This window comes from Amblyraja radiata, chromosome 21 (assembly GCF_010909765.2).
Source record: "Amblyraja radiata isolate CabotCenter1 chromosome 21, sAmbRad1.1.pri, whole genome shotgun sequence".
Lineage (NCBI taxonomy): Eukaryota > Metazoa > Chordata > Chondrichthyes > Rajiformes > Rajidae > Amblyraja > Amblyraja radiata.
Genome location: NC_045976.1, coordinates 13,026,672 through 13,054,508, shown reverse-complemented (window position 1 = coordinate 13,054,508; position 27,837 = coordinate 13,026,672). Strand labels below are relative to the sequence as shown.

The 27,837-nt window shown below is 40.9% G+C and overlaps 1 protein-coding gene across 5 annotated transcripts; it reads right to left on the bottom strand.

Moving 5' to 3' along the window:
* Positions 1 to 3,183: 3,183 nt before the first annotated feature.
* cwf19l1 (CWF19 like cell cycle control factor 1) lies at positions 3,184 to 26,492 on the bottom strand. 5 transcript variants are annotated; one of them, XM_033039584.1, is made up of 15 exons: positions 26,428 to 26,492; positions 26,308 to 26,391; positions 23,992 to 24,076; positions 23,044 to 23,128; positions 19,940 to 20,041; positions 19,316 to 19,530; positions 17,463 to 17,581; positions 15,685 to 15,769; positions 14,703 to 14,843; positions 12,388 to 12,484; positions 10,021 to 10,100; positions 8,973 to 9,182; positions 8,319 to 8,438; positions 4,940 to 5,037; positions 3,184 to 3,796 (listed from the first exon to the last, which is right to left on the bottom strand). In XM_033039584.1, the coding sequence occupies exons 2-15, from the start codon at positions 26,328 to 26,330 to the stop codon at positions 3,652 to 3,654; spliced, it is 1,605 nt and encodes a 534-aa protein (XP_032895475.1). In that variant the 5' UTR covers positions 26,331 to 26,391; positions 26,428 to 26,492; the 3' UTR covers positions 3,184 to 3,651. The 5 variants fall into 5 exon arrangements, with proteins under 5 accessions (XP_032895475.1, XP_032895477.1, XP_032895476.1 ...); XM_033039586.1 differs by lacking the exon at positions 26,428 to 26,492 and having other exon boundaries at positions 26,304 to 26,361; XM_033039585.1 differs by lacking the exons at positions 26,308 to 26,391; positions 26,428 to 26,492 and adding an exon at positions 24,883 to 25,045.
* Between the last annotated feature and the right edge of the window lie 1,345 nt (positions 26,493 to 27,837).

Genomic DNA, 27,837 nt, shown 5'->3' with positions numbered 1-27,837 from the left:
CCTATCCAAAAGTCTCTTAAATGCCACTATTGTGTCTGCTTCCAAAGCCACCATTGACAGTGCGTTCCAGGCACCCACCACCTTCTGTGTGTTTAGCAAAAAACTTGCCCTGCACATAAGGTTGCCAACGTTCTCACTCCCAAATAAGGGACAAAAGGTCAAAATACGGGACAAATTCCCGACGGCAATTCGTTGATCGACTCGGCCGTGGCTGGGTGAAAGATGAGTTGGCCCGGATGTTGGACTGCACACAGAGCCCAGTTGGCGGGCCAGCTGAAGAGTTTTGGCCCGGGCCAAAGTCCGGCACCCCATCCAATTCACGAACCGATGATCGGCCATGTGAAGGAGGGGTGGTGTTTTGGCGGTAAGCGAAGGTCTGAAGGTCGGGCAGCTGGCCGGACTGACGGGGCCATGGGCGAGGCGATGCTGCTGCACTCCATGGGCTGCACTACATCGGGACGGGTGAGGCGGGGCCGGACACGCCGCTCGGGTACGACAGTCCCCTTGACACGAGTAATAGCAGTCAAATACGGGACAAGCGCGGTCCTGTATGGGACAAACCAATTTTGCCCAATATACGGGATGTCCCAGCTAATACGGGACAGTAGGCAACCCTACCCACACATCTTCAAATTTTGCCCCTCTCATCTTAATGCCCTCTGATCTTTGATGTTTCTATCCTGGGTATAAGGTTCTGACTGTTTCCTATTCACGCCTCTCAGGATAAACTTCTCTCAGGTCTCCCCTCAACCTCTGGCGTTCCAGAGAAAGCAATCCAAGTTTATCCAACCTTGTAGCTAATGCCTTCTAATCCAGACAGCATTCTGGCAAACCTCTTCTGTAGCCTTTCCAACGCTAATTCATATTGTAAATGTGAGTCGCTTGTATAATTCAACCTGACATATAAATTAACTTCTGATGCCACCTACTGGCGTGGGTTCATCACTAACATGATTAATGCATGACGTTTACCACAAGGAAAATGTAGATTAGTCGCGTCATTTATTCCATGTCAATTTACACAAATATTTAATGAAGGTGAGTTTCAATTATTATCAAGGTTAATATTTGAATACCATCTAACCAAAACATGCCTTGTTCTAAAAAAGATTCAAAGTGCTGGAGTATCTCGGCAGGTCAGGCAGCATCTCTGGAATAAGGTAGACTATTTTCGAAATGGGGTGAGGATTCAGAAATCAGATGTGCAAATGGACTTTGGAGTGCTGGTGCAGGATTCCCAAAAGGCTAATTTGGGCAGCATCTGAGTCTGATGAAGGCCCCCGACGAGAAAGGTCACCTATCCTTTTTCTTCAGAGATGTTGCTCCAGGACTTTGTCTATCTTTGGTATATACCAGCATCTGCAGTTCCTTGTTTTTAAAGGTTCATTTGCAAGTTGAACTTGTAGTAAGAAAGGCAAATGCAATGTTAAGATTTATTTCAAGAAGATTAGAATATAAAAACAGGGGCGTAATGCTGAGGCTTTGTAAGGCACTGATCAGATTGAATTTGAAGTATGGTGAGCAGTTTTTGTGCCACATATCTGTGGAGTGTTGTGCAGGTACTGGAGAGGGTCCAGAGGAGGTATACGAGGATGTTTATGACATCCCGGGGATGATTGGGTTGAGCATACGATGAGCATTTGACCGTTTTGGGCTTGTGCTCGCTGGAGTTTAGGATGAGGGGGGACCTCTTTGAAACTTACTGAATAGTAGAAGGCCTGGATAGAGAGTATGTTTCCATTAGTGGGAGAGTCAAGAGCCAGAGTGTTCAGCCTCAGAATAAAAGGAAGTGCCTTTAGCAAGATGAGGAGGAATTTCTTGAGTCAGAGGGTGGTGAATCTGTGGAATTCGTTGTCACAGGCAGCTGTGGAGGCCAAGTAATTGAATATTTTTTAAAGTAGAGACTGATGGATTTTTGATTAGTAAGGGTGTCAAAGTTTAAGGGGGGGAGAATGGACTTATTCTCAGACGTCTGGAGCAATGAATTCCAAATTCACTGCCCTGCTCTCATCAGCCCTCCGTTCTCCCATTGGGACAATTTTTAACCGTTTTGCCCACTTTCTATTAGATCCCATTGAGGTTATTGTTATACACATCAGGATGCAATTGCATCCTTCGCTCCATAGATGCTGCTGCACCCGCTGAGTTTCTCCAGCATTTTTGTGTACCTGCAATGGCATTCCTTGTTCTTTCGAATACAAGGCCATGCATTGCTTATTATAAAATTACCTGTGTCTCTGTGCTCTTTCAGAATCTACTGCTCGTGCAGGTGTGTTTCAGGTGAAGCTGGTGCACAAAGGGAGGTCCTTTAAACACTCAGCTTGCACACAGGGAGGTCCTTGCAGCTGGCTGGCACCACAAAGGACAGACTGAGGTCGGTATGAGTTGCCAGTGAGAGGATTGTATTCAGTCCATGAACTCTGAAGGATGAGGGTCCAATGAACTATTTTGTACCAAGATTAAATGAGTATCAGCCAGTCTTCTGAAGATGGGCCAATGCTCCTGTCATCCAGGTGGAATATCTCTTCTGTGTGCCAGGCTGCACTAGAACAGTCAGGTACAACGATGTGGTTGCCAGGATGGAAAGGATTCACAGTCAAAGGAGGAAGCTGCTGAGCCTGAAGGTGGTTCTGCTACACAGAATGCAGGCATGCTTGTGGGCTGCTGTTTGGAGGGGGACATGGAGGAAGGTCTCGAGGACTGCGTGTGGGTGAGTGAGAGGCCACTGTGTTGTTCCGGCAGCAATGTTGAGTGCAGCAGATACTTCATCTCCCATTCTATCCTCAGCAGCTTGGTGTGACATTTCTTCATGAAACTTCATCCTAACAATATTCAAGTTATTGAACATTATGAACTGTCTCGGGTGCACTAGGGACCAGGGACTTCACTTTTCGCACTATACAGGTACCTTGTGTTTTACATGTGTTTAATTTATGCATTTTTGCAATAATGCACTAGTTTAATTAATACAAATCTAATTTATGTGCTGTATTTTTGAAATTTATTGAACTTTTTTTGTTGTATACTATCTATTGAGTACTGTGTTTACAACCAGTTGTACAGCTGCAAGCAAGGATTTCATTCTTCTGTTCAAGGACATATAACAGTAAAAACACTCTTGAATTGATGAGAAATCACACGCATGTTCACAGGCACAAACATACGGCATTGATTCTCGAAAGCAAATCATAGTAATGGATTTTATTGCATCAAACAAGGGGAAATGCACCAGTGAATCTACTGCACAGTGTAAACATTCTTTTAAAAAAAAACTAATTTGTTTCATTATAAAATTGTAAAAATACACCCAAGAACCACTGAAATAAAACTGCAATTTACAGAATCACATGAAACCAATAATTTCCAATTACATCTTTGTAAAAAATACAAGGAGTTGTGAAATGGAACCAGTTGTAAAGCTCATGTTAGAAAAATGGGATTCATCTTTACTATGCTTTAAAAACTGACCTTGATGTATGTACACAATTACACTCAGTCCACTATAACAGCACATGTTGTTCTGCAATTGAAAAATATATCTGTATCAAAGTTATAGCACCTGGAATAATTCCTCTCAAATGGATTATTTTCAGAGAAACATTGACCAATGCTGTTGAAAGCATTCACTTTAAATAAGATAATAAATTCAATTTAATCAAGCATGGAAAAATCATATGGTTGAAAACCCTCTCTGAAGGACTTGGCAAATTCTATTTCATCTTCTCGGCTATATTTACATTCCCTCCAATTTGCTTTGTCAGGGATGTTCAGGACAGCTTCACTCGCCAACACCTCCCTGCAGGAAATTCAGAAAACATTAAATATATGAATGAAGTTTAACTAGCAACGCTTAAAGATTACACATTATTCAATACTGTTTCACAAAGGAGCACACAACATAATATGCAATTATTCATTCTCACAGACAACTATAAGGTACAAGTTTCAGTAAAAACACAATTAATATTTACAAATCTACACAATTACCAGACAATAGCAATGCTTTGCTGCAATCAAACATTTGTTTTTATTTTAATTATGCCCTCTCCAGACCCAATGTACCATGATTCTTTATAGAAAACGGGCACCTTTATTTTAACTGCATATTACTTATGGAACTGTTTCATACAAGAAACTAGTGCATGGGTCCTGAAACTGGATACGTAAATAGATCAACTTTATCATCTGCTCTCTCGTGCAATCTGCTGTCAAATAAACTTTTAGTTTTCATTCAGAGTTCAATGATGTATTTTGACACTGCATACAGTAGGTTTCTCTTGAAAAGATGGCTCTATAGCAGACAAACATATTATTCACAATAAATATGCCAAAATTCAAAACAAAAATGGATGAGTACCTTGCCTCCAATAAGCATTTTACAGCAATGGGGTAAAATAAAATAATTATGTTCTTTATTGAGGCCGTTTTAAACTACCAGTTCTACATGGGCACTCTAATCAAAGCAACTTATTTATATGCTTTATATATCCTGCTTGCAATTATTATTAAGACTTTAATAATAATTGCAAGACCACCCATTCGTTCTCTCCAGGGATGGTGCCTGTGCCGCTGATAAACCTATAAACCTGCATGTCTTTGTAGTGTGGAGGAAACCAGAGCACCCGGAGAAAACCCATTTGGTCACAGGGAGAACGTACGAACCCCGTACAGATCACCCGTAGACGCATCAAACCCAGGTCTCTACCACTGAGCCACTGTATGCCGTGAGTGTCTGGCACTCACGGTCCAGATTAGTTTGGATCATATTCAACTAGAAGTAGTTATTTTCTAAAATAAATATCATACATTACAATTTGGGGCCTAAATGCTCTCTTGCAGGATACACAATGAGAGGTGCCTACATTCAGCTAAAGGGCATTAAGCAACACAGGCCCACCAAGACTGTAGATACTTGAAACTACCTGCCTACTCTTCGTACCTTCCAAACTGCAAAGGAAATTGTTTCTTTATTCTGTGGAATAACTTCTCTTCATTGTCCAGCTCCACATAGAAATATGCCGATCCAGGTTGAATTATCTATAAAACAAAAATCAATGCACTTACAATACCGCAGAGTAATAGTTTCACAATTACTTTTAGCATTATAGTCTACATTTAAAGGCCCAAACAATGACTTCAGACAAAGAAAGTGGCAATCTGATAAATGGCAAATCAAACCTTTCATCACGAAAGCCTATCGTCAACTATTCCAGATTGATGGCGGTACCAGCCATTGAAGCCAATCCCCGGCAGTAAATAGCCCCATGTATCATCGTCACCAAGGCTGCCGTCAATAACCAGAACGACAGGAAATTATATCAATGGGAATTGCAGGCATTTCATAATCACTACTAAACAGAACATGGGCATGTTCACTTATAGATTCTAGTACAAAGACATTTCATTGGTTATGATTAATAATGTTTTTATGAACAAATTAACAAAAAAGTGTTAGTCATAAGGAATGGGAGTAGAATTAGGCCATTCGGCTCATCAAGTCTACTCCACCATTCAATCATGGCTGATCTATCTCTCCCTCCTAACCCAATTCTCCTGCCTTCTCCCCATAACCTCTGACACCTGTATTAATCACAAGTCTATCGATCTCTGCCTTAAAAATATCTACTAGCTTGGCCTCTGTATCCTTCTGTGGCAGGTTCACCACCTTCTGACTATTATCTCTCTACCTACGCACAGTAAATGACACCCCAGGTTGCTAGCCTTCCTCCCCTCACTTATCCTCACATTGAACCACACAATTTGTGCTCGCACCAATACTGGTTAGGGGACATGGCCTTCAGCTATAATATTCATGGATCTTCAGGATACATTTTCTGCAAACACAAATACAGCATTAACATTCCAGAGAAGGTGGTGACAGTGAGTTTCACAAGGCCACAGTTGTGTCAGTCACAAATCACCGACTGCTATTTGCACTTTTCAGGACCAGTTATCAATATGACTGATAAGCATCACTCCCAAACAGCTGCAGTGATATTTGTTGCTGGGTTCTCAGAAAAAAAATTAATGGTCATCTTCCAATAATTGTTAACTTATTCCATGACTGCATGCACAAGTTGTTGGTTTAAAAAAAAGACACAGTGCTGGAGTAACTCAACAGGTCAGTCATCATCTCTGGAAAACGCGGATAGGTAATGTTTCGGGGCAGGGCACTTCTTCAGACTGATTGTAAAGTCCTAACTCGAAACATCATCTATCCATGTTCTTTAGAGACGATGCCTGATCTGCTGAATTACTCTAGCACTTTTTTTGCAAAAAGATAATATTCATACACAATTTTCAAATTTAAACTTATAAAATAAATGTAACGGTTCAGGAATACTTACCAGTGATTATGGTTACTTAGAACCAATTACCCAAATGGCAAAGAAGTAAAAACACTAAATCACACGTTATATACATTTAATCTTTAAACTGATAACTTTTCTATGTCTTTTAAAAAAGTTACACAGAGCCATGGTCAGAGGAATAGAGATTAAGAAGAGATTCAGGTGAAGAGAAATTGTTGACATGGGCTAAGTATCTGAATAGAATTTACAAAGATGTGGTAGTTTAAATACAAACAGATTTAAAGAGGCTGACATTTATAAATCCAGGTTATTTTAAATCCTGAGAGACAAATGAGCATGATAGAGGCAGGAGCCATAAAGATCATGTGCAAATACATGACCACCACACCTCACCTTTAAGCTTCTCATCCCACCATAGGATCCTTTCTTATTACTTCTGTACACTCTCCCAGCCTTAAAATGCTGTCAAAAATCAATAGCCCCAGCAAACATCAACTTCACCATTCATCTCCACTAATCCCCAAACTTCCTCGGTGATGGTGGCTCTTCAATTCCATTTCTTTATTTTTGTCCCTTTACTATTGGCAGCCATCTCTTTCCTAGCTGCCAGGTGCTACATTTTATAATACTTTAAGTTACCACAGAAACAGGCCCTTCAGCCCACTGAGTCTGTACTGACCATCAAGCACCCATGGTAACACTAAACCTACCCTAACCTATTTTATTTATGTTTTGATTAAGATGTTTTTCAGTGCTTACTGTACACAACGCAATTCAATTCGAGATTTTGCAGTGGCCAATTAAATTACCAACCTTTTGCATAGAAAAACAAGCACCTGAGAAGGAAACCCAAGTGGTCACAGTGAGTTTTTGCAACTTGAATCAGACCTCACCAGAGGTCAGGATTGAACTTGGGTCACTGGAGTTGGGAGAAAGCAACTCCACTAACTACCACTGCATCATTCTTTGTTTTGTTGCTAATAGGAGAGGAAAGTGTTTTAGATAGACTATTTTGTACCTGGAGCCGGGCCTAGTATTGGTTTACAAGGAACGCGGGTACAAGCAAACAAGATTGGAAAGCTGTCAGCCCAAGAGCCACCTGGGATTTTGATGCTGTAGATGATTGATTGGGCTCGTTCTCCTTTGAACAGGGAAGCTAAGGGATCTCAAAGCGATATTTAATAGGTCAACAACCAGAGGACACAGGGAGAAGGCAATTAGAACGAAAAAAAAGTGACATGAGAATTATTTTTTTTCCGTAGCTGCCATTGGGAAACACTACCAGCAGCAAAGTCTGAAGAAGGTTTTCAGCACGAAACGTTGCCCATTTCCTTCGCTACATAGATGCTGCTGCACCCGCTGAGTTTCTCCAGCACTTTTGTCTACCTTCGATTTTCCAACATCTGCAGTTCCTTCTTAAACACCAGCAGCAAAAGAGCAGGTAAATTGAAATTTTCTAAATCTCATTAATTTATGCATAAAAGAATTAAAGTTCTATAGCGCACCACAGTGCATTTATCAACCATTTGATCAGAGGTTTGTAGGTCAATTGACCTCTGTAAATTGCTCCTAATGTGTAAGGAGCTGATGAGAAAGTGGGATAACGTAGTACTAGTGTAAATGGGTGATTGATGGTCGGCGTGGACTCGGTGGGCAGAAGGACCTGTTTCTTAGATGCTCTTTCTCTAAATTAAACCCCTCCAACCCTTGAGGAAAGACAAAGGCTTTCCTCAAGGGTTGGAGGGGTTTAATTTAGAAAATTGAAGGCTTGCTGGACCACCAGTAATAGGACACAAATTGCTGGAGTAACTCAGTGGATCAGCCTCGTGACCCACTGAGTTACTCCAGCATTTTGTGTCATTTTCTTGTAAACCAGCATCTGCACTTCCTTGGTTCAACACCAATTACTTAAACCTGCCTCTTAATTTCTTGTATATTCACAATGTACCCAGCTGTGAGAAATAAACAAATATTTTAGTATTTAGTGCTCAAGTTCCCCAAACTCACTTGCTTGAGATCTGAATGTTCAGGGATTTCCAAGAGCTCCATCTGTTGCTCCTCTGCTTGTACAATATAAGCCTCTTTAATGTCTTCAGTCGTACAACACTGAATAGGGACAGGAACCACCTGGATGGAAGTTAAATGAAATAACATTTTTTAATGATGCTCATGACACGTACTGTAAAAAATGTTATTTACAAACAAAAGGGTAAACTTTAGATGAAGCCACCAACTTATTAAGTGTGTCAGTGAAAAGTACATCATTGGGACAAGCGATCCCTCAGCAAATTTTGTCATCATTAGCAGATAGTGTATATCTGGAACTATTTCAGACTTAAACTAATGAAATATAATGTCTGAGCTGAAAGTGCTAAAGGAATATGCTGACTGGGCATTCCTTTATTGTGACATTTTCACCTCAATATTATTATGTGTGGTGACTTTAGGACTGGTCTGGTACTTGCAAAACCAATCGATGTAAGAACAACCACAACAGCAGTCTAGTACATATTTATAAAAAGTGCTTAAACATTCAAATAGCTGATTACATTTTGACACTCTACAAGTGCTGCTTTTTAAAAATTAAAGCAAGCTTGTTTTCATGTTAAACAATGACCATCTTCCAGCATTAAAGGGTTTATTCAAATGACTGAAAATTACCTGCAGCTGCAAATGCTGACTCTTGTAGTTCCTTTCAAACATCACAAACCGTTTCCCAATGCTCTTGTAAAACTTCTTCAAAGCCACCTTACACTTCTCCACTTCTTCAATGGCTTCTGACGGAAGCTCCACCATTGACTGGTAATGTCCAATGGGCAAAATAAGTACATGATCAGGAGATAAGCTGCCTTTGGCAAGGGCAATATAACACTATAAAAGAAAAGTTACATTTACCATTAGTAATGCATGTAATTGCCAGAAAATAGTTAACGATGCAGTTTTCAATGCATTCAAAATTATCCTACACAGAATGCATAACAATGCTATGACATATAATTTCATGTGCAAACATCCATGATGTAGCAGGTTTTATTTTACCATAAACAGCATCTTATTAAGAAAGAACAATTCCATCATCTCTGAGATCTTGCATCACTCGTTTATAATTAAAATGCACAATTTTATGTTAGTTTAATATTGTTAGCTTAACTTGCATCATTTCAATTTAGCTGTTTCAATGTTTTACTGTGAATTAATCTATATTAATGTTTTTAGAACATTACGAAGTACATTTACATTTATTTTGAGAGTATATTGAGCAGGTAAAAAGAGGGCCTTAGTTGTACCTGCATTTTTAGTTATCCGTGTCTAGTCTATCTCTGCAGATAATGTGGACTGAATACCTTAGCAACTTTCTGGAGGCTCCAATTGTCATGGAATCACAGCCATTTAAACCAGCAATACTAATACAACTGCACAGCCATCCCAAAGTCAACATTTTATTTTCTGCTTGCTGGTCTGTACTAATAGGTCATGTTTACATACAGCCTGAAGAGTAGATGAATACTACCAACAGCGCAAGGCAGTCACAGCAAATTAGATTGAACATTAGAACACTACACCTTTACAGAGATCAACCCTTAGCAATACAATGCAGGAAACTCCATCGTAACAGGTACTTAATGACGATTATGATGCTTTATGTTTCAGTGGCAGCCAAACTCAAAGTTTCAGACAAAAGGCATTGAAGCAAATGTATAATACTTACGTGGGTACCAATGCTGATTATCAAGTGCTTTTCTACCTCAGGACTAGCAAGGCAGAACCAGCAAGGACTTGTTGGCTTAGCTAAAGAAAGAACAAAATGCTTAGTGAATTTAGCTCTGCTACATTAAGAGCTCATGAAAAAGTATACACACTAGGAACTCAGAATAGAGCATCAGTCATACAGACTGGAAACAGGCCCATGCCAACCAAGATGCCCTATCTCCCTCTACACCTTTTAGATCCACGTACCTGTCCAAATGTCTTTTAAATGTTGTTATTGTACCTCTTCAACTACCTCCTCTGACAGCTTGTTCCATATACCCACCACCCTCTGTGTGGAAAAAACTGTCCCTAGTGTGTAGGATAGTGCTAATATACGTGGTGATCGCTCGTTGGCATGGACTCAGTTGGCCGAAGGGCCTGTTTCTATAATAATAATAATAATGGATGGGATTTATATAGCGCCTTTCTAATACTCAAGGCGCTTTACATCGCATTATTCATTCACTCCTCAGTCACACTCGGTGGTGGTAAGCTACTTCTGTAGCCACAGCTGCCCTGGGGCAGACTGACGGAAGCGTGGCTGCCATTCTGCACCTACGGCCCCTCCGACCACCACCAATCACTCACACACATTCACACACAGGCAAAGGTGGGTGAAGTGTCTTGCCCAAGGACACAACGACCGTATGCACTCCAAGCGGGATTCGAACCGGCTACCTTCCGGTCGCCAGCCGAATACTTAGCCCATTGTGCCATCTGTTGTCCCAGATATACTGTATCTCTAAACTCTGAAGATTTTGAAAGGCACATATTTAGGTGCTGTTTCATGTTATCAACTTTCCATGTAGATGAAGAACAAAGAGTGCATTTCTCCTGCTGCAACATTATGAAGTTGTACTTTAGCCAGTAGATAGTAGTAGGAGTCTAGTACCCGAGGGTACAGCCTCAGAATAAAAGGACGTATCTTTAGAAATTAGATGAGGCGGAATTTTTTTAGCAAGTGGGTAGTGAATCTGTGCAATTTATTGCCACAGACAGCAATGGAGGCCAAGTCATTGGATATTTTTAAAAGAGAGATTAATAGGTTCTTGATTAGAAAGGGCATCAAAGGTTACAGAGAGAAGGCAAGAGAATGGGATTGAGGGGGGAAAATAGATCAGCCATTTCTTTTTTTCCCTTCTCGTTTACTCAAGTCAAAGAAGAATTGTGTATCCTCCTAAAACAAAAATAACAAATCAGCAATACAAATGGCAGAGCAGACTCGATGGGCCGAATGGCCTAATTCTGCTCCTATGTTTTATGATCAGCACTACTGTAGGGAATGTAGTTCACAGGTCAGTTATATAATTGGAAGGGGAAAAAAACTTCAAAACAGCTATTAATGAACTTTTAATATTACGCTTCAAAAAGCAAACAATGGGCTTGAAAAGAGAATTGATAGAACATCTGATTTCAGAAATAAATGGAACATTAAAAACGAATTCAGCACAAAACTATATTTTCAGTTTAAAAATGTACCAAGGTTTCTAATTCCAATAGAAACTACATCCTTATGGACAAAAGCTATGGCAGCAAGGGACAATGTAGATAAACCACAGTTATTACCTAAAGACAGGCCAGCACTTGGCACCGGGCAAGAGAATACTCGAAGAACTACACAAGATAAGAAAATTACTTAAACATCTCTACATTGGCTTTGCTTCTGCCCAAGCTTTGGCTTTCATCCTCAATGCAAACAGTATCTGAGCGCTTCTCATTGATGTCACAGAAATAATGTAACCTTATTCTTTCAGATATCATGTTACGCAATAACCCTTGTTAATACTGACTGAGCAAAGTGTTTGAATTAACACTTCACCGAATGGCCTACTCCTGTACCTATTGTCTATTGTCAACAGAGCTTTGGACTAAACTGTAAATTTAGTAAGCAATTTGACTCAGCTATTCCTCTTCAAAAAAAACACAGGAATAGCAGAACACTGACGTCTCCATCATTTAATTACAGACATCCCAGCTTACACAGAATAATTACTCAAAGCTTGCATTTTATAATGGACTGAAGAAAATGTTCAAAATAAATACATGGACAGATTCCGGTCTCTGTCAATGGATGATGTAGAACAAAACGTTTACAGGCTTTGGACAAAAATTGAGATTGTCATCATACTGTTAAAAAAAGTTGTGTTTTTAAAAGATTTTCCAACTTTTTATTTTTAAACTTTAGTCTCTCATCATGGGATATCATGTGACGCACAAAAGATAGCAATATCTTACAACCTCAAATGGATTTTCCCTTGAACATTTTGCTTCCTGATCACAATATGGGTAAATGAGCACCCGCTCGGGCTCCAAAGCGTACACTTACGTGGCTTACGTGCCTGTTTTGATTGATGAGGTCCTCCTTCGCCAGATAATCTTTTCTTTCCTTCTCGCTTGCTCAGGTCAAAGAAGAATTGTGTATCCTCCAAAAACAAAAATAACAAATCAGCAATACAAATGACAGATTTAAAATGCATCGACATGAAGAAATTGATATCTGCATAATTGAAGACCATCAAAAATCTTTAATCGGAACGGAGTTGATCTTGCACTAAACGTCATACCCTTTATCTTGTGCTCGGTTATGATTGTAATCATGTATAGTCTTTTCACTGACTGGATAGCACACAACAAAAGAGCTTTTCATCGTACTTCAGTACATGTGACAATATTAAACTGCACTTGTAACTGTACCCTTACCTAAAGGGTAGGCCATAACTGTGAACACCTTTTCAGTGTGGTTTCAGAAGACCCTACATGATTGCAGTAAGCGTCCTTTCTCATATTCCCATCCTTTTGGAGTAAAGGCAGCAAACTATTTCCCATCCTTGTTGCCTGCAGCATCTCCACAATAGCTTCCAGTGACAGTGTACCAGGACCCACATCACTTGAACATCATTTCAAACACTTCTGGGTTTTTTTTCCTATCGATGAATAACCTCACAATTTTCCATATTGTACTCCATCTGCCTTATTATATAGTTTAGTTTAAAAATACAGTGTGGAAACAGGCCCTTTGGTGCACCGAGTCCACGCCGACCAACAATCATAGTCGTTTTATGTCATCCTGCATGCATCCACTCCCTACACACTAGGGGCAATTCACAGAGACCATTTAACCTATAAACCCATATGTCTTTGGGAAGTGGGAGGAAACCCTAATGATCACAGAGTGAACGTGCAAACTTCACACAGACAGCACCAGAGGTCAGGATTGAGCCCAGGTCTTTGGCACTGTAAGGCAGCAGCTCTACCAGCTGAGCCGTTGTGCCGCTCACTTTCTAACTCACTTAGCACATGTATATTTCATTGTGTTGTTTGTACTCACATCCCCACTTCGTTTCTTGCCACCAACAAGCTTAACAACATATTTGATTCCCTCAGCCAAATCACTGATATAGATTGTGAATTGTGACTAGAAACTGCTGCTGTACCACATTAATCCCAGCTTTCCATGAAAAAAGATCCACTTATTCCAATTTTGTTTCTAATTGTCAACTAACAGTTTCTTCTATATATTACCCCCCCCCCCCCCCACCCCCTTCCTCTCCCCTTATTCCATAAACAATATTTTCCTGTACCCCAATTTTCAAGAATTATTCCAGATCTGTGCAATTTTTGTTTCAACAAATAAATGCATTTAATAACGATTCTTTATTAATCCAAAATCCTATTTCAGAAAATAATATAACTTCCTTAATCCAAGCTTGAGGAAATAGAATTCATTTAGCACAGATACATGCTCTAATCGTAAAACGTATTACTAGCACAGAATTTATGTAACATTAAATTGTTCCTCTTATCCTTCTGTCATGCAGCCTACACAATTACAAGATGAGTCTTTATTTTTAGAAGTCTCTTAATAGTTTGTTAATAGTAATTGTGCCCATTACATTCCAATAGACTTTACAAATAAGCACCACATTTACTGCAACTTTCTTAATAAACAAAAATTACAGCATCATAGATTAATGTACAAGATAAATAATAGCATCATGTTACAAATGTTCTCCATTTATTAATTTGGCCTCATTTCAAAAATTGATTAAAAAAAAAATAAAACGAATTTGGTGCCAATGAAGGATTAAATTTACTAGCTATTTGCTCAAATATTTCTTTATAATAACAGGAAAAAATCAGTATTAACACTGACAAAGAAAAATGTCAATAATGTATCAAAGAACCAACAAGATGAAATCATGGAATGTAACATCTGTATGTAAATGCAAATAACACATGAGGTGGTTAAAAATAATTTCATTTCAAAGTTCACAGAAGTTTATAACCTATTATGATATTAATATACAATATGGACAACGAATATCAAGCCCTGGGGCTCTTGAGATAAAGAAAAGTATTAATTGCCTTCAAAATGTGGGAATCACATCACACTGTCAAAATATTTCTTTCCAGACCACATGGATCTAAATGCTTGATGTCTTTCAGGGTCTGCTGGAGGGGGAACTAAAGCTTATAAAGCTTACATTCTGGCAAAGACAATGCATTGACTGGTTGTCTTTCCACAGATGCTGCCTGACTTGCTGAATTTTTCCACCATTTTCTGTTTTTACGTTCAAGACCAGTTCTTACAACTTTTTGTTCGAACTAATTGCCAAAAAAGGTTTTCCCATATATACTTACTGATGCAGATTCCCCCAATTTTGATCTTTGAAATTCCTTGGCCATTTTCGTGTATGGACTTTCTGTAACGTCAAGGGGTTGTTTCACTAATTCAGTTGACTCCATGGAACTCATGGGTACAATATTAAATGCGTACAAGTACTGTGTAAGTAAAAACGAACAAGTAATATGATAGCAAGTATTAAAAAAAGAGGAATCTAGTACCAGTTCTAGAAATATTAAAATATTAATGATAGTGGTTTCTTATTAACTAATTTTAAGATAGCTTCTGTCATCTACACCATTATTGTCTTTGATGTCACCCCTCAGTAACTTCAACTCTAATCAGATTAATTGCCTCCATGACGCTCCTTCAAGCCAACTGAAATGATCTTCCTTAGACTCACTAAACCTGCCAGCATCCTTATTATTGCCAACAGGAACATTATTTTCAGCCTCAGATGGCTAAGCCAACAATTACTAGCTTGTTTACATAGAGTCATATTGTCAACGTAGCTAAAAGATTCTGAGGGGAGAAAAGTTTAATTTTCCTTTGTCTTCATGGTGGTTGTAGTGTAGAGGACACTGCCTGAAGCTGTGGTGGAGACAGACACACTCAATATTTAAAAAATCATCTGGACAAGACTCAAAGATAATAAAGACTTAATGTGGGTAAAAAGGATGGGATAGGTATGGTGGGTTGAAGAGCTTATTTCGGTGTTCAGAGTCTGACATTTGTAAAAACAAAAATGCGTTGAAAATCCATACTACCATGTGAGTTAACCAAGTTTTTAAATTGGTATGTGACAGGCATCAAGCTTGGTTCAGTATTAATCAAAAATTAGTTATTCTAAAAGAACAGATAATATTTTAGGGATATACATTATTAGACTTGAGTATTATACTTCCATTAAAATTAAGAAAACATTCAAAATGCAGAGTATTGCAGATATGTTCTATCAAAGTTTAATTATGTCAGTAACTCAGAATCTTGTCTACTTGCCTTTTTCTTACTGGTATTGCTGATATTTGCCAGTGCTATGAACCTGGTGACATGCTGTGCATTTTCCTGTAGTATCATATGGTTTCTAAATTTAAAATAAAGTTTAATTATAATTAAAGTGTTCATAAGTATAAGCACAGTAAGCTCCAATACCAAGTAATTCAGACCTAGATGTTTCTGGTTTAAGCAATGCTGTTTGCTACCAGCTTTGTTGGTTCACCTACAAGTTTCATTTGGACTAGAGAAGATAAAAAAAAAGGACAGCCTTTCTACAGCCTCATCTTGTGACCTTTAATGTACAAAAGCTTAAACAGACAGATGGCTTTGAAGTCCAGATCAGACATTGCTGCATTAATCCCACAGTACAAAACCACGGCAATGCTCCGACACTTCAAATAGACATTTAGCAGAGGGACCATCTTTATCTCCAGGTCATTTATCTTTAAAGATACATGCTGTATGTCAAGACAATTTGAATAATTTGATCTACTTGTCTACAATTGTTGATTACAAATTTTATTCAAAATGCTCAATTTAGACAAGTATATGCTCAAATTAGTTTACATAATAACAAATGTAAAACTTTTCATGATTTATTACAATCAGCTATATTTTACAATGTAACAATATTGCCCCCAACTTTATGCTACAGCTCTTTCTTTTAAGTATTCTAGCATGTTAAGTTGATGTCTGAAGGAAGGTCCTGGCCCGAAACGTGGCCTAATCATGTCCAGCAGATATCTACTGAGTTACTGCAGCACTTTGTGTCTTTTCTTGTGCATTTTTCTATTGAGACTTGGGTTTAATTAAAAAAAGAATCTGCTCTAATCTGCTAACCATGAGAAAGTTAATTTGAAATTACTTTAAATAATGTTTTAAACTGTATCTATTAATTCCTGCAACACCAGTGTCTAACAGCAGTTCATTCCCATTCTCAGTCTGTGGTGGCAAGTCATCAAATGAAGACAACTGCTGCTTTGAACTTTAAGGTGAATACACTTTACAAAATTTTACTTATCGGTCAGTTTGTTGTTTGTTTAAAATGAACCAAAATTGAATAACTTCATCACCATAAAACATACTAAAATTCACATTTTCGCTTTGAAACTTTCCTTCCCAAATCAGTCTCAAAAGTGGGAAGAGTATAATTTTACAAAATACTGCAAAACAGATGTTACACATATATGCACATAAAGTTCTTCCTACAGCTACAAAACTGAAAAATGATAAGTGCAGGAAAGTAACCACAATTGGGATAAGAATTTACGAGAAAAGCATTTTACCGAATGAATCATAGAACAGTACAGCATGAGAACAGGCCTTTTGGCCCACAATGTCTGTGCTGGACATGATGCCAAGATCATCTCTTACCTCCTTGTGCATGATCCATATTCCTCGATTCTCTGCATATCAAAAAGCCTCTTAAATGTCACTATCATATCTGCCTCAACCACCAACCGGGCAGCAGGCTCCAGCCACTCGCCACCCTCTGTGTAAAAAGGTTGCCCTGCACATCTTCTTTAAACTTTGCCCATCTCAGCTTAAAGCTATGCCCTCTAATATTAGATTTTTCCATCCTGGGAAAAAAGTTCTGGCTGTCTCACCTAGCTACACCTCTCACAATACAATGTATTTCAATCATGACTCCCCTCAACCTCTGGCAATCAAGAGAAAACAATCCAAGTCTGCCGAACGTCTCTCTGTAGCCAATGCCCCCTAATCAGGCAGAATTTTGGTAAACCTTCTCTGAACTGAATGAAACGAATAGGTGATAATACCTGTACGGTAATCTTTCATAATTAGCTCCTTCCAAAGCAGCAAAATGATATCTGGGTTTTAGGGTAGATGCAAGATCTGCTATGAGCACAGAGCCACATAGTTTTTTATCAATATCTTCCTGCGGAAGAGAATGATATGGTTAGTTATGCATTTTTCACAACACCTCTATATGGACTGTTGATGAATGAATTAATACATGAATTAATGAATGAATGATACTATATTATCACAGGTACCTAGGTATCTTTAGGGTACCTAGGTTCAGTGATACGCTTTGTTTTACATACAACCTAGGTAGTGCACAATTGTCTCCACGTGTTGGCGCCGGCAAAGGTTAAAAGTACCGGACAGTCGTGTCTACTGCCTGCCACCGTGTAGTTTGCAACATTTGTATTATAATGTTTAAATTATTTCTATAGTAATAAACACAACACCAAATAATAAAAATGCAAGGAATTATAAAAGTCAACACTGCACTTGCTGCAGTAGGACTATGATAATCTAACAGCCTTGGGAATTCGGCAGAAGTTCCAGACCTTTGGGTGTTATTAAAATTATGCACACTTTTAATTTACCCATTTTAAATATTGCACAACATTCACACTGTGTTTTTGATTTTCTGTTTTTGGATTGAATTCTGTTTTTAATTTGTGTCTCTGTGATGTCTTTTTTACCTGTTCTATTCCGATTATATGTTTTTATTCCGGTTACTATGTAAGGTGTCCTTGAGATGTCTGAAAGGCGCCCATTAAATAAAATTTATTATTATTATTATTATTATTAAAACATTTCCTAATGAACAAAGTTTTAGTTGAGTGTGGAAAGCATTATGTGAGCTAGATGCTGAACCATCTTTAAATACTCTAGACCAGTGCTTCTTAAACTATTTCAGTGTCATTCACCCTTGAGTTTTTAATCACAAAATTTCCATTCACCCTTGACTAAATTTTCTTATTTTTTGGTAATTTTCATCTTATTCTCCCTTGTGTATAATTTTATATATAATTTATATTGCCACATGAGCAACAAACATAAATTAACTCATTTCTTAAGTGTTTATTTTATTTAACTTTTTGAACTAAAAATGTAAAGAAAACTAGGAGCGAAAAAAAGTTTAATTACCATTGGAGTTGGAAAATCATTTTATTAGAATTATAAAAAAAACATTCCAATGTCTAAACACTGGGCTGCAGCCCCACCCTACCCTTTCGGGCTTTGATAACTGCAGTTTTTTTCTTGGAAAACTAGCTCAAAAAACCATGGAGTATGAGATTTAATACATTAGTATCCAACTAATATAACTTTCTATAACTCTCCCTGACGAAAGCTCACAATACCACCAAATATCAACTTTGGTAGCTAAATTGCAACACAAACTAAAGTTAAAGTTCAACATTTGGGAAATATCCTGCTACTTTGAAATTAGAAAACCATAGGTAGAGAGAAAAAAACATATCAAATTTCCAGCTCCACTGGTAGTAAACCAATAAGAGCTTACTAACCAATTTAAGGCAATGCCTTTTTTAAGTAAAGTAAAAAATAAAAAAACAATATCTGAATAAATTAAGTCATTCACCCTTCATTCACCCCTTGAGTTTCATTCACCCCAAAATAATTTAATTCGCCCTTGGGTGAACCATTCACCAGTTTAAGAAGCACTGCTCTAGACCCACACTGCCTATGCTGACCATCAAGGACCCATCAATGTTAATCACATTTTTACCAACACTTGGGGCCACAAGTCTGCTATGCCTTTGCAATTCAAGTGCTTATCCAAATGGTTTTTAAATGTTGAGAGATAAGGTGCTTCTTAAAAAGAAATATTTAAAACACCTGAAGGTAATAAACTGACCACACTGTTTCCATATTGCCATACTCCTCTTGGCCACTGTGATGTCAGGAGAAGATCCACCCCCTTGAATTTGGAGCTGTCAGCGAGTGAACTCTTCAAATTTGTCACATCCTCAGCGGTAAAGCAGAAAGCAGGAGCTGGTTCATTCCGGGCTTCTGTTCCACTCATGTAAGCAATTTGCAAACCCGATGCTCCTGTAAAGACACCTTTCCGACCTACAGGAGTATAACATATCACACTGAAGAAACACTGTACCAACTTGGCATTAAAAGCATTCTGTATGGATTTTAAAACCAAACATCAGTTCACTGGATCTTAGAATGCTCAATCTAAGGAATACACACAACCATAATATAGATACATCAAACTACAAGAATACAGAATATACTTAAATACGTCACAAAGTGCTGCTGTAACTCAGCGGGTCAGGCAGTATCTCTGGAGATCGTGGATCGGTGATGTTTCGGGTCGGGTTGGGTCCCTTCTTCAGACTGGAAGAAGGGTCCCATCCCAAATCATCACCCATCTATGTTTTCGAGTGATGCTGCCTCACCTGCTGAATTACTCCAGCACTTTGAGTCTTTTTTTGTAACCCAGTATTAGCAGTGCCTTGTTTCTACATACCTAAATATGTAATGTTTTCTGTCAATTCACATCCATCTACATTGGAGTAATATTTTGTTGTTTCTTGAGCATTGGCACCCAATATATATGTTTGCATTGGAGCTGGGAAAAAAGGATCAATGTAAAAAAAAGCACGATTAAAACAATTGTACATGGAAGAAAATTCAAATGTACCTAGTTTCTGCATTTTATTTGCACATTTCGCTTGCACTATTAGGTTTCAACTGATAGTTGAACATTTCAATCATTAAAAAGTTAAAAACAATACATTAAACGTGTTACTAAAAAAAGATCAGGTAATAAAAATCAAACACCTCTACTTCCTTGGAAGATTGAGGAGATTCGGAATGTCAACGAATGATCTCTTGAAGTCTACAGGTAGTGAAGAGCATATTGACTGGTTGCATCACGGCCTGGTTTGGCAACTTGAAAGCCAAGAGAACGAAGAAGATAGTAAAATGTGGTGAACACTGCCCAGTCCATCACAGGTACTGACCTCCCCACTATCGAAAGGATCCACTGAGTCGCTGCCTAAACAGCCAGCATCGTCAGGGACCCACACCATCCTTACCACACTCTCACACCACTCCTGTCATCAGGAAGGTGGTATCAAAGTCTGAAAACAGTAATATCCAGGTTTAGGAGAAACTTCTTTCCTCCAACCATTAGGCTATTAAACAACTTCCAAATAAGCCTCACACTATAGACTTGGGGCACTGTTTCTGACTCACGATACACAGTGTATCGTGAGTCAGTTTCACCCCACCTACACCCCTCTGCTTCCCGGCCATGTGTGTGACCCCTTCCCTCCCCTCTCCAGCCCATTGCACCGGCGCGGGGGCTTTGCACTGTCTTCACGTCGGCGATGCTAGCAGGACAGTGCCAGTCACCAGAGACGTCAGGACCAATTGGACATCGACCACCAGGCCCACCACAAGCACTGAGATCCCAGAGACCCACAGCCAGCAGCAGCCCAGCCCCGTTCCAACTCCAGAGGAAAACTGCAAACTGGCCGGAGACGTCAGGACCACCAGAAGCCGTTCCCCGAGCTGCGCCCCCTCATCGGGACACCGACCCCCAGGCCCACTGCAAGCACGGAGATCCCAGAGACCCACAGCCAACAGCAGCCCAGCCCAGCCCCGCTCCAACTACAGAGGAACCTGGGTTGCGGATGACGGGGCGCAGCTCGGGGCGTCGTAGAGGCTTTTTCTTTCACAGGGAGCTTTCTGCTGTCCGGCAGAGAAGAAAGGCTCTACAACAAACCTGTCCCCCGCTCGACTCCACGGAGGAGCGTCCATCTGGGGGGGGGCAGCAACAAGGCGGTAGGACCGCTTACCCAGCGCACCGCTATCCCGACACCGTGCCGAGCCCAGCCCGCTAGCGCCTGAGCAGCGGGATGGATCTAAAGCCAAGGAAGAGGCGTCCGGCCAGTGGCTCGGGGAGCGGGTTCCTGTTGGTCCTGACGTCTCCGGCCACCTGCCATCCTCCGGGAACTGTACCGCCCTTGCAGGAGAGTGGAGTTGTTTGCAGTTGCAGAGGAAGGGGGCAAGGGCGGTACAGTTCCCAGTCTCAGCTCCAGTCCAGGGGGGTGGCCGGAGACGTCAGGACCAACGGGACACCGACCCCCAGGCCCACTGCAAGCACGGAGATCCCAGAGACCCACAGCCAGCAGCAACTCCAGCCCAGCCCCGCTCCAACTCCAGAGGAACACGTAGGGGCAGAAGCTGATGGTGTGCAAGGTACGTCTTGTTCTTGGGGTGACGGATGAGGGGGCGCAGCTCGGGCTGTGGGCAAACTGCCACTTGTCGCCGTAGCGGCCCATCGGGGAGCGGATTCCTCTGGAGTTGGAGGGGGAGGGGGGTATTGTGCTGTTTGATCGCCCCCTGCTATCCCAGGGACAGGGAGACACAGCGGCTTTTTAGACTGGTGGGCAATCACTTCCAAAGTTCTGCCCACACAGTCAGTACACCTCTCCTACACTGCATTTCATACAAACATTTATTCTGCAAGAAAAAACTACATTGAAGACACAAACTCTTCGAGTAACTGCCGGGATCAAGGCGCAAACTCGCGACCTTGCGGATAAGAGCCGAGCACTCTACCACTGAGCCAGCCATTAAAATCTACGCTAAAAAAATTCCATTCCGAAGACCGACGAATTCTGAATTACGAAAAGTGTCTGGTCCCAAGGCTTTCGGATAAAAGGTTGTGCACCTGTATTACTGTTTGTTTTTTTCTACACATATATAAATACACACAAACTGAACTTTTTAGTATTGTACTTGTGTTTACAGAGTACTCTGCTTACATATCTGTTGTGCTGCTGCAAGTGAGAATTTCATTGTTCTGTTACCGGACAAATGCCAATAAAATACTTGACTCTTGAGTGAGATTTCAGTAAATATTTAGTAACTTCACTAATGCGGATTAATTATGCAGCTAAGCAAACGTCACTCAATCTAAAACTATCTTATTGCACTTCTCAGTAAATATTCCTTCCACCTTAGGTGATGTTACAAATGTGTTTGCTTCAGTTATATGCAGTTATCCATCCTAGAAATTGCTGTCACCTACAAGGTGCCCACCCACTGTAAAGTCCAGATTTGCCGGATGCAGTCTTCAGAAGAAAAATTTGGTTAAAGTGGGTTTTAACCCCCACTGAAAGGTCATTCACTTCAACGGGAGCTTTGGCAGCTTCATGGAATCATGCACTGGGTACCCCTCCACCCTTATTAGATCTACTAACGAAAAAAGAGCTGGGAAAAAAAAGTATCTTCAAGTATCCTTGGATGAGAAAATGATTAAAGCTGTCAAAAATCCATATTTCTGACATTTATAAACATCAAAAGTATTTGAACCTTAAAATAATTACTAGTTTAAAATTTAACAGTTAAATATGCCAATGTTTGAGGAAATGCAAATGAATAAATAGCCCAACAGCTTGCTGCTATTTTCCTTCTTTGAAGGAAAGAAGAATCTGCCTCCAAGGCCGCCTCATCCTGCTGCATAAGAATTGCTCATCACACCTACTGCACCCATAAATGCTCACAACATTTTACACTTGGAAACTGCCAAAGAACAACAACAATATGTTACTGATTTACCTTTCTTGACTCCAGATTTGTATTCTTCCCATTCCAATTCTGCCTCTGCTGAGGTTCCAAAGAAATTTCCTACACATAACAGTAGCTACAAGTACAAGAACGCCATAATGAAAAGTTAACATTTGGCAATATTGATTAATACATTTTATTTAAAAGCTTTATTCCAATTGTTTTCCAATTTTTGCCACTTCACAAAGTTCATCATTTCCATTCCAGATTATACATCGTCATTAGCTAGTCCACCAATAAAACAAAAATAATTTTACAATTCATCATTACTTTTTAACACAAAGAATACTAAACATTTTCAAAATTTATATTTGTCTAGTATACCAGAGAAAAATAAAACAATCCTTATCTATCGATATATTCCCATAACCAAACATGATGTTACATTGTCATCTTAAAGTTCATCTTCAAATCCAACCTAACCAACTCACTTAAAAAACTACATCTTCCATTTAGTGGCCAACTCCCTTTTTTTAAACAAATTATATTTTAATGTAGAATCACAAACCCAGAACTAAAGTTGTACAATACTTTCCAATCCAGGAAATGCAATCATTAGAATAGGTTTATTCAGGACGAAACTCAAGATATGGCTACAACTTATGTTTATAAAACAATGTTTTAAGAGATCAATATTGTTGCCTGAAATGTACTCGTTTTCATGTTAAAGGTATCAGCTATTACGTACGTATGTTTTCTTCTTAGTGCAACTTAACAAATTATTTTTTAACTAGTACAACTAGCGACAAAAGGCAAAAATACATCCTAGACCCAAATAAAATTCATAGTTAGCCACTGCCAGCTTAGCACATAAATACAATAAAAAGCACACAATGGCTAGGTAGCCAGCTTGATAATACATACAATCCTTTTAATAATTATTTTTAAAGTACAATACAACACTTGACAAAACTAGTTTATAAACAAAAATGTCCTCACATCAAAATCTCCACTTTTCTTTTGAATTGACCGTACTCTGTTAAACAATACATTCAATTTCCCTTCAACATCGCCACAGGCCAGTCTGAAAGTCAAAGAAATGTACACCATTATTGAACCATATTTTAGTTTAGTTTAGAGATACAGTATGGAAACAGGCCATTCGGCCCACTCCGTTTGTGCCAACCAGCGATCCCCGCTCACTTACACTATCCTACATACACTAGGGACAATTTACAATTATACCAAGCCAATTAACCTATAAACCTGTATGTCCTTGGAGTATGAGAGGAAACCGGAGATCCCGGAGAAACCCACACATGCCACGGGGAGAACCTACAAACAGCACCCGTTATCAGGATTGAACCCAGGTCTTTGGCACTGTAAGGCAGCAACTCTACCACTGCGCCACCGTTCTTTAACAAGGTAGAAATGGCTTGATTGTCCCGAGACAACAACACAAAGGCTAATACGCTTGAATCAAATACTCACTCCTTCAATATTAATCTGCTAACACAACCAGAATGAGCATAATGCTAGAGACTATCCCATGAGCAAGATCAAGTAGCTGATATTCGGTTTTCTGACAAAAGGATTTTGCTTCACACATTTTAGGAGTAAAATGCATCTGATGACTAAACAAGCTAAGATTTTTTTATCCAAAAATATTTTATTCATAAAATATGCAAGTATACAGCATAGAACATTCACCTCTTGTCAACTGGTGGGCAGAAGGCAATGGTCTTTTGTTCTTACCATTCTCCATCCCTAGCTTATCATTGCATTCACCTACAATATTTACATTCTAGCAAATATAATTAATTTTTTCCAGTCATAATATTCAACTGGAATGAGTGTGAGGTTACACCACGAGATCCAGTCCTTAAGTACCTAGTGGCAGGACGGCCTAGTGCTGTGGACTTCCTTCAGAGCTTTGTAATGGCTGCATTGTGTGCACCCTCAGCATGTATTCCCCCATGTGCCAGTAAGCAGCATTCACTAGCTGACAACTCTTCACATTGGAAGACCAACAAGTTTCAAACTCAAACCACATTTTTCTCATTAACAGACCATATGACAATTCCCTCCAAATTTTCCATATGGTAAAATTTAAAACAAATCAATTGATCAAAATCAAGAACATAACAAGGTTGCCACCTGATTTTTTTTCAGCTCTAAATTTAAGTTTAATTAACTTTTTAACTTGAATAGCAGCAGGTCCGAGTATCTGCACACCATTCAGTAAGAACATGATAGCCTTTTTATGATCAATTTTCTAACCATAAATTCCCCACAATTCACCCTTCGTACTTTCATAACCGTATTGAAAGATGCAGCATGGAATGGAAACAGCCCCTTCAGTCCACAATGACCTACTAGTTCTATTTTATCTCACTTTCTTATCTTCTCCCTGCACATTAGGGGCAACTGACAGAGGCCGAATTAACCTACAAACTTGTGCATCGTTGCAATGTGGTAGGAAACTGGAGCACTCAGAAGAAACCCATACATTTACGGAGGGGAGAGAGGAGGGTTGAAATCAAAGACCTGCTCTAAGATCTTTGATTTAAGTCGTCTCTGGCGCAGTCAGCTAGCATCCCCTCCAGCTACGTAACATAGGAACTGACCGATCGGCCCATCTTGTCCATGCCAACCAAGTTGGTACACTGGGATATGAAGAAAGGAACTACAGATTCTGGGATAACCCCATTTTGTGTGCATCTGACCCATAGCTCCTCAAACCCATTACTATCCATCAAATAGTATCTTTGCTATCCATATATCCATGTATATAGGAAAGGTTTAGAGAGATCTAGAATAAACGTGGGCAGGAGGGATTAGTGTAAGGGTCGGCATGGGCAAGTTGGGCCAAAAGGCCTGTTGCCCTGCTGTATGACTCCTGTCCAAATATCTTTTTAAGCAGGTGGGATTGAAGGGAGCGGAGAGTAGCAGGGGCACGGCCTCCTCTTGTGGAGCCCCGCAGATAGACACAACGTGCTGGAGTAACAGCGGGCCAGGATGTAGCATCTCTGGTCAAATGGTTTAAACCTTTCCACAGTAGGTGCCCGGGCTCCGGGGCCAAGTGAACCGTGCGGGGCAGGACAGTCGGGCTTCACCCGGACATCGGCCCGGGAGCAGCGGCAGCGGCCTGTACCCCGTGTACCGACCCTGCAGGCCCAGGCCCAGACCCAGACCCAGGCCGCCCGGCGCAGCGACAACCCCGGCCCGAACACCGAGGCCCGGGCTCCGGTTCCCCGCATCCCCCGGCCCGGCCCGGAGCCGCCCGCCCGCTCACTCACTCACTCACTCACTCACATGCGGAGCGTCCCGGCGGACATGGCGCGCGCCCCTCTCCTCACCTCCCGCGGGAGCGCGCTCCTTCGCGGGGTCACGCTTCTCTCCTCTTCCCCCCCCCCCCGCGGGAGCGCGCTTCTCCTCCTCTGATCTCTCGTGAACGCGCTCTATCCCACTACTCCCGCAGGAGCGCGATGCTCACCCCCTAACCACTCTAAGCGCTCTTATCTCCAACCACCGGGGGCGCGCTACTCTACCCCCTCCCCTGTCCCGCGGGAGCGCGCTTCTCTATTTCCCTGTCCCGCGGGGGCGCGCTCCTCTATTTCCCTGTCCCGCGGGGGCGCGCTTCTCTATTTCCCTGACCCGCGGGGGCGCGCTCCTCTATTTCCCTGACCCGCGGGGGCGCGCTTCTCTATTTCCCTGACCCGCGGGGGCGCGCTCCTCTATTTCCCTGTCCCGCGGGGGCGCGCTCCTCTACCCCCTCCCCTGTCCCGCGGGGGCGCGCTCCTCTATTTCCCTGTCCCGCGGGGGCGCGCTACTCTACCCCCTCCCCTGTCCCGCGGGGGCGCGCTCCTCTATTTCCCTGACCCGCGGGGGCGCGCTCCTCTATTTCCCTGTCCCGCGGGGGCGCGCTCCTCTATTTCCCTGTCCCGCGGGGGCGCGCTTCTCTATTTCCCTGTCCAGCGGGAGCGCGCTCTATTTCCCTGCAGCGGGGGCGCGCTCTATTTCCCTGTCCAGCGGGAGCGCGCTCCTCATCACAAACCAATCCATATTTACAAAATTCAATACAAACCAGGCCGAGTAAGGGTCCCGACCCGAAATGTCACTATCCATGTTCTCCTGAAATGCTGCCTGACCCGCTGAGTTATTCCAGCAATTTGTGTTCATCTTTGGTATAAACCAGCATCTGCATTTCTTTGTTTCTACAGTGAAAGGCTTTTTTATTACGTGCTATCCAGTTAGCGAAATGACTTTGTTATTAAAATCAAGCCGTCCACTGTGTACAGATGCAGGATAGAGGGAATAACGTTTTGTGCAAGATAAGGTCCAGTAAAGTCTGATTAAAGATAGTCCGAAGGTCTCCATTGAAGTAGATGGGAGGTCAGGACCTCTCACTAGTTGGTGAGTGAACGATTCAGTTGCCCAATAACAGCTGGGAAGAAGCCTCATAAAATTGATGCGATTTGGTATGTCAACGAATACTCATTTGAACTTCTCCTGTGGAGAACAATAACAAGGATTTGAAGATGTTCAAAAGGGAACTGCAGATGCTGGAATATCGAAGGTACACAAAATTGCTGGGGAAACTCAGCGGGTGCAGCAGCATCTATGGAGCGAAGGAAATAGGCGACGTTTCGGGCCGAAACCCTTCTTCAGACTGATGGGGGGTGGGGAAAGAAAGAAGGAAAAAGGGAGGAGGAGGAGGAGCCCGAGGGCGGGCGGATGGGAGGGTGGGAGGAGACAGCTAGAGGGTGAAGGAAGGGGAGGAGACAGCACAGGCTAGCCAAATTGGGAGAATTCAATGTTGATGCGCCAAATTGGGAGATCTCC

Bases quoted from the DNA above. Each gene is read 5' to 3' on its own strand.
- cwf19l1 (XM_033039584.1), bottom strand. From the start codon at position 26,330: ATGTCCGCCGGGACGCTCCGCAT. The intron at 8,439-8,972 runs GTAATTTTCAGT...ACTTCCATCCAG, and splicing joins GTCAGCATTTGCAGCTGCAG to GTGGTTCCTGTCCCTATTCA. The intron at 5,038-8,318 runs GTGAGTTTGGGG...TTTGTTTTATAG, and splicing joins AACATTCAGATCTCAAGCAA to ATAATTCAACCTGGATCGGC.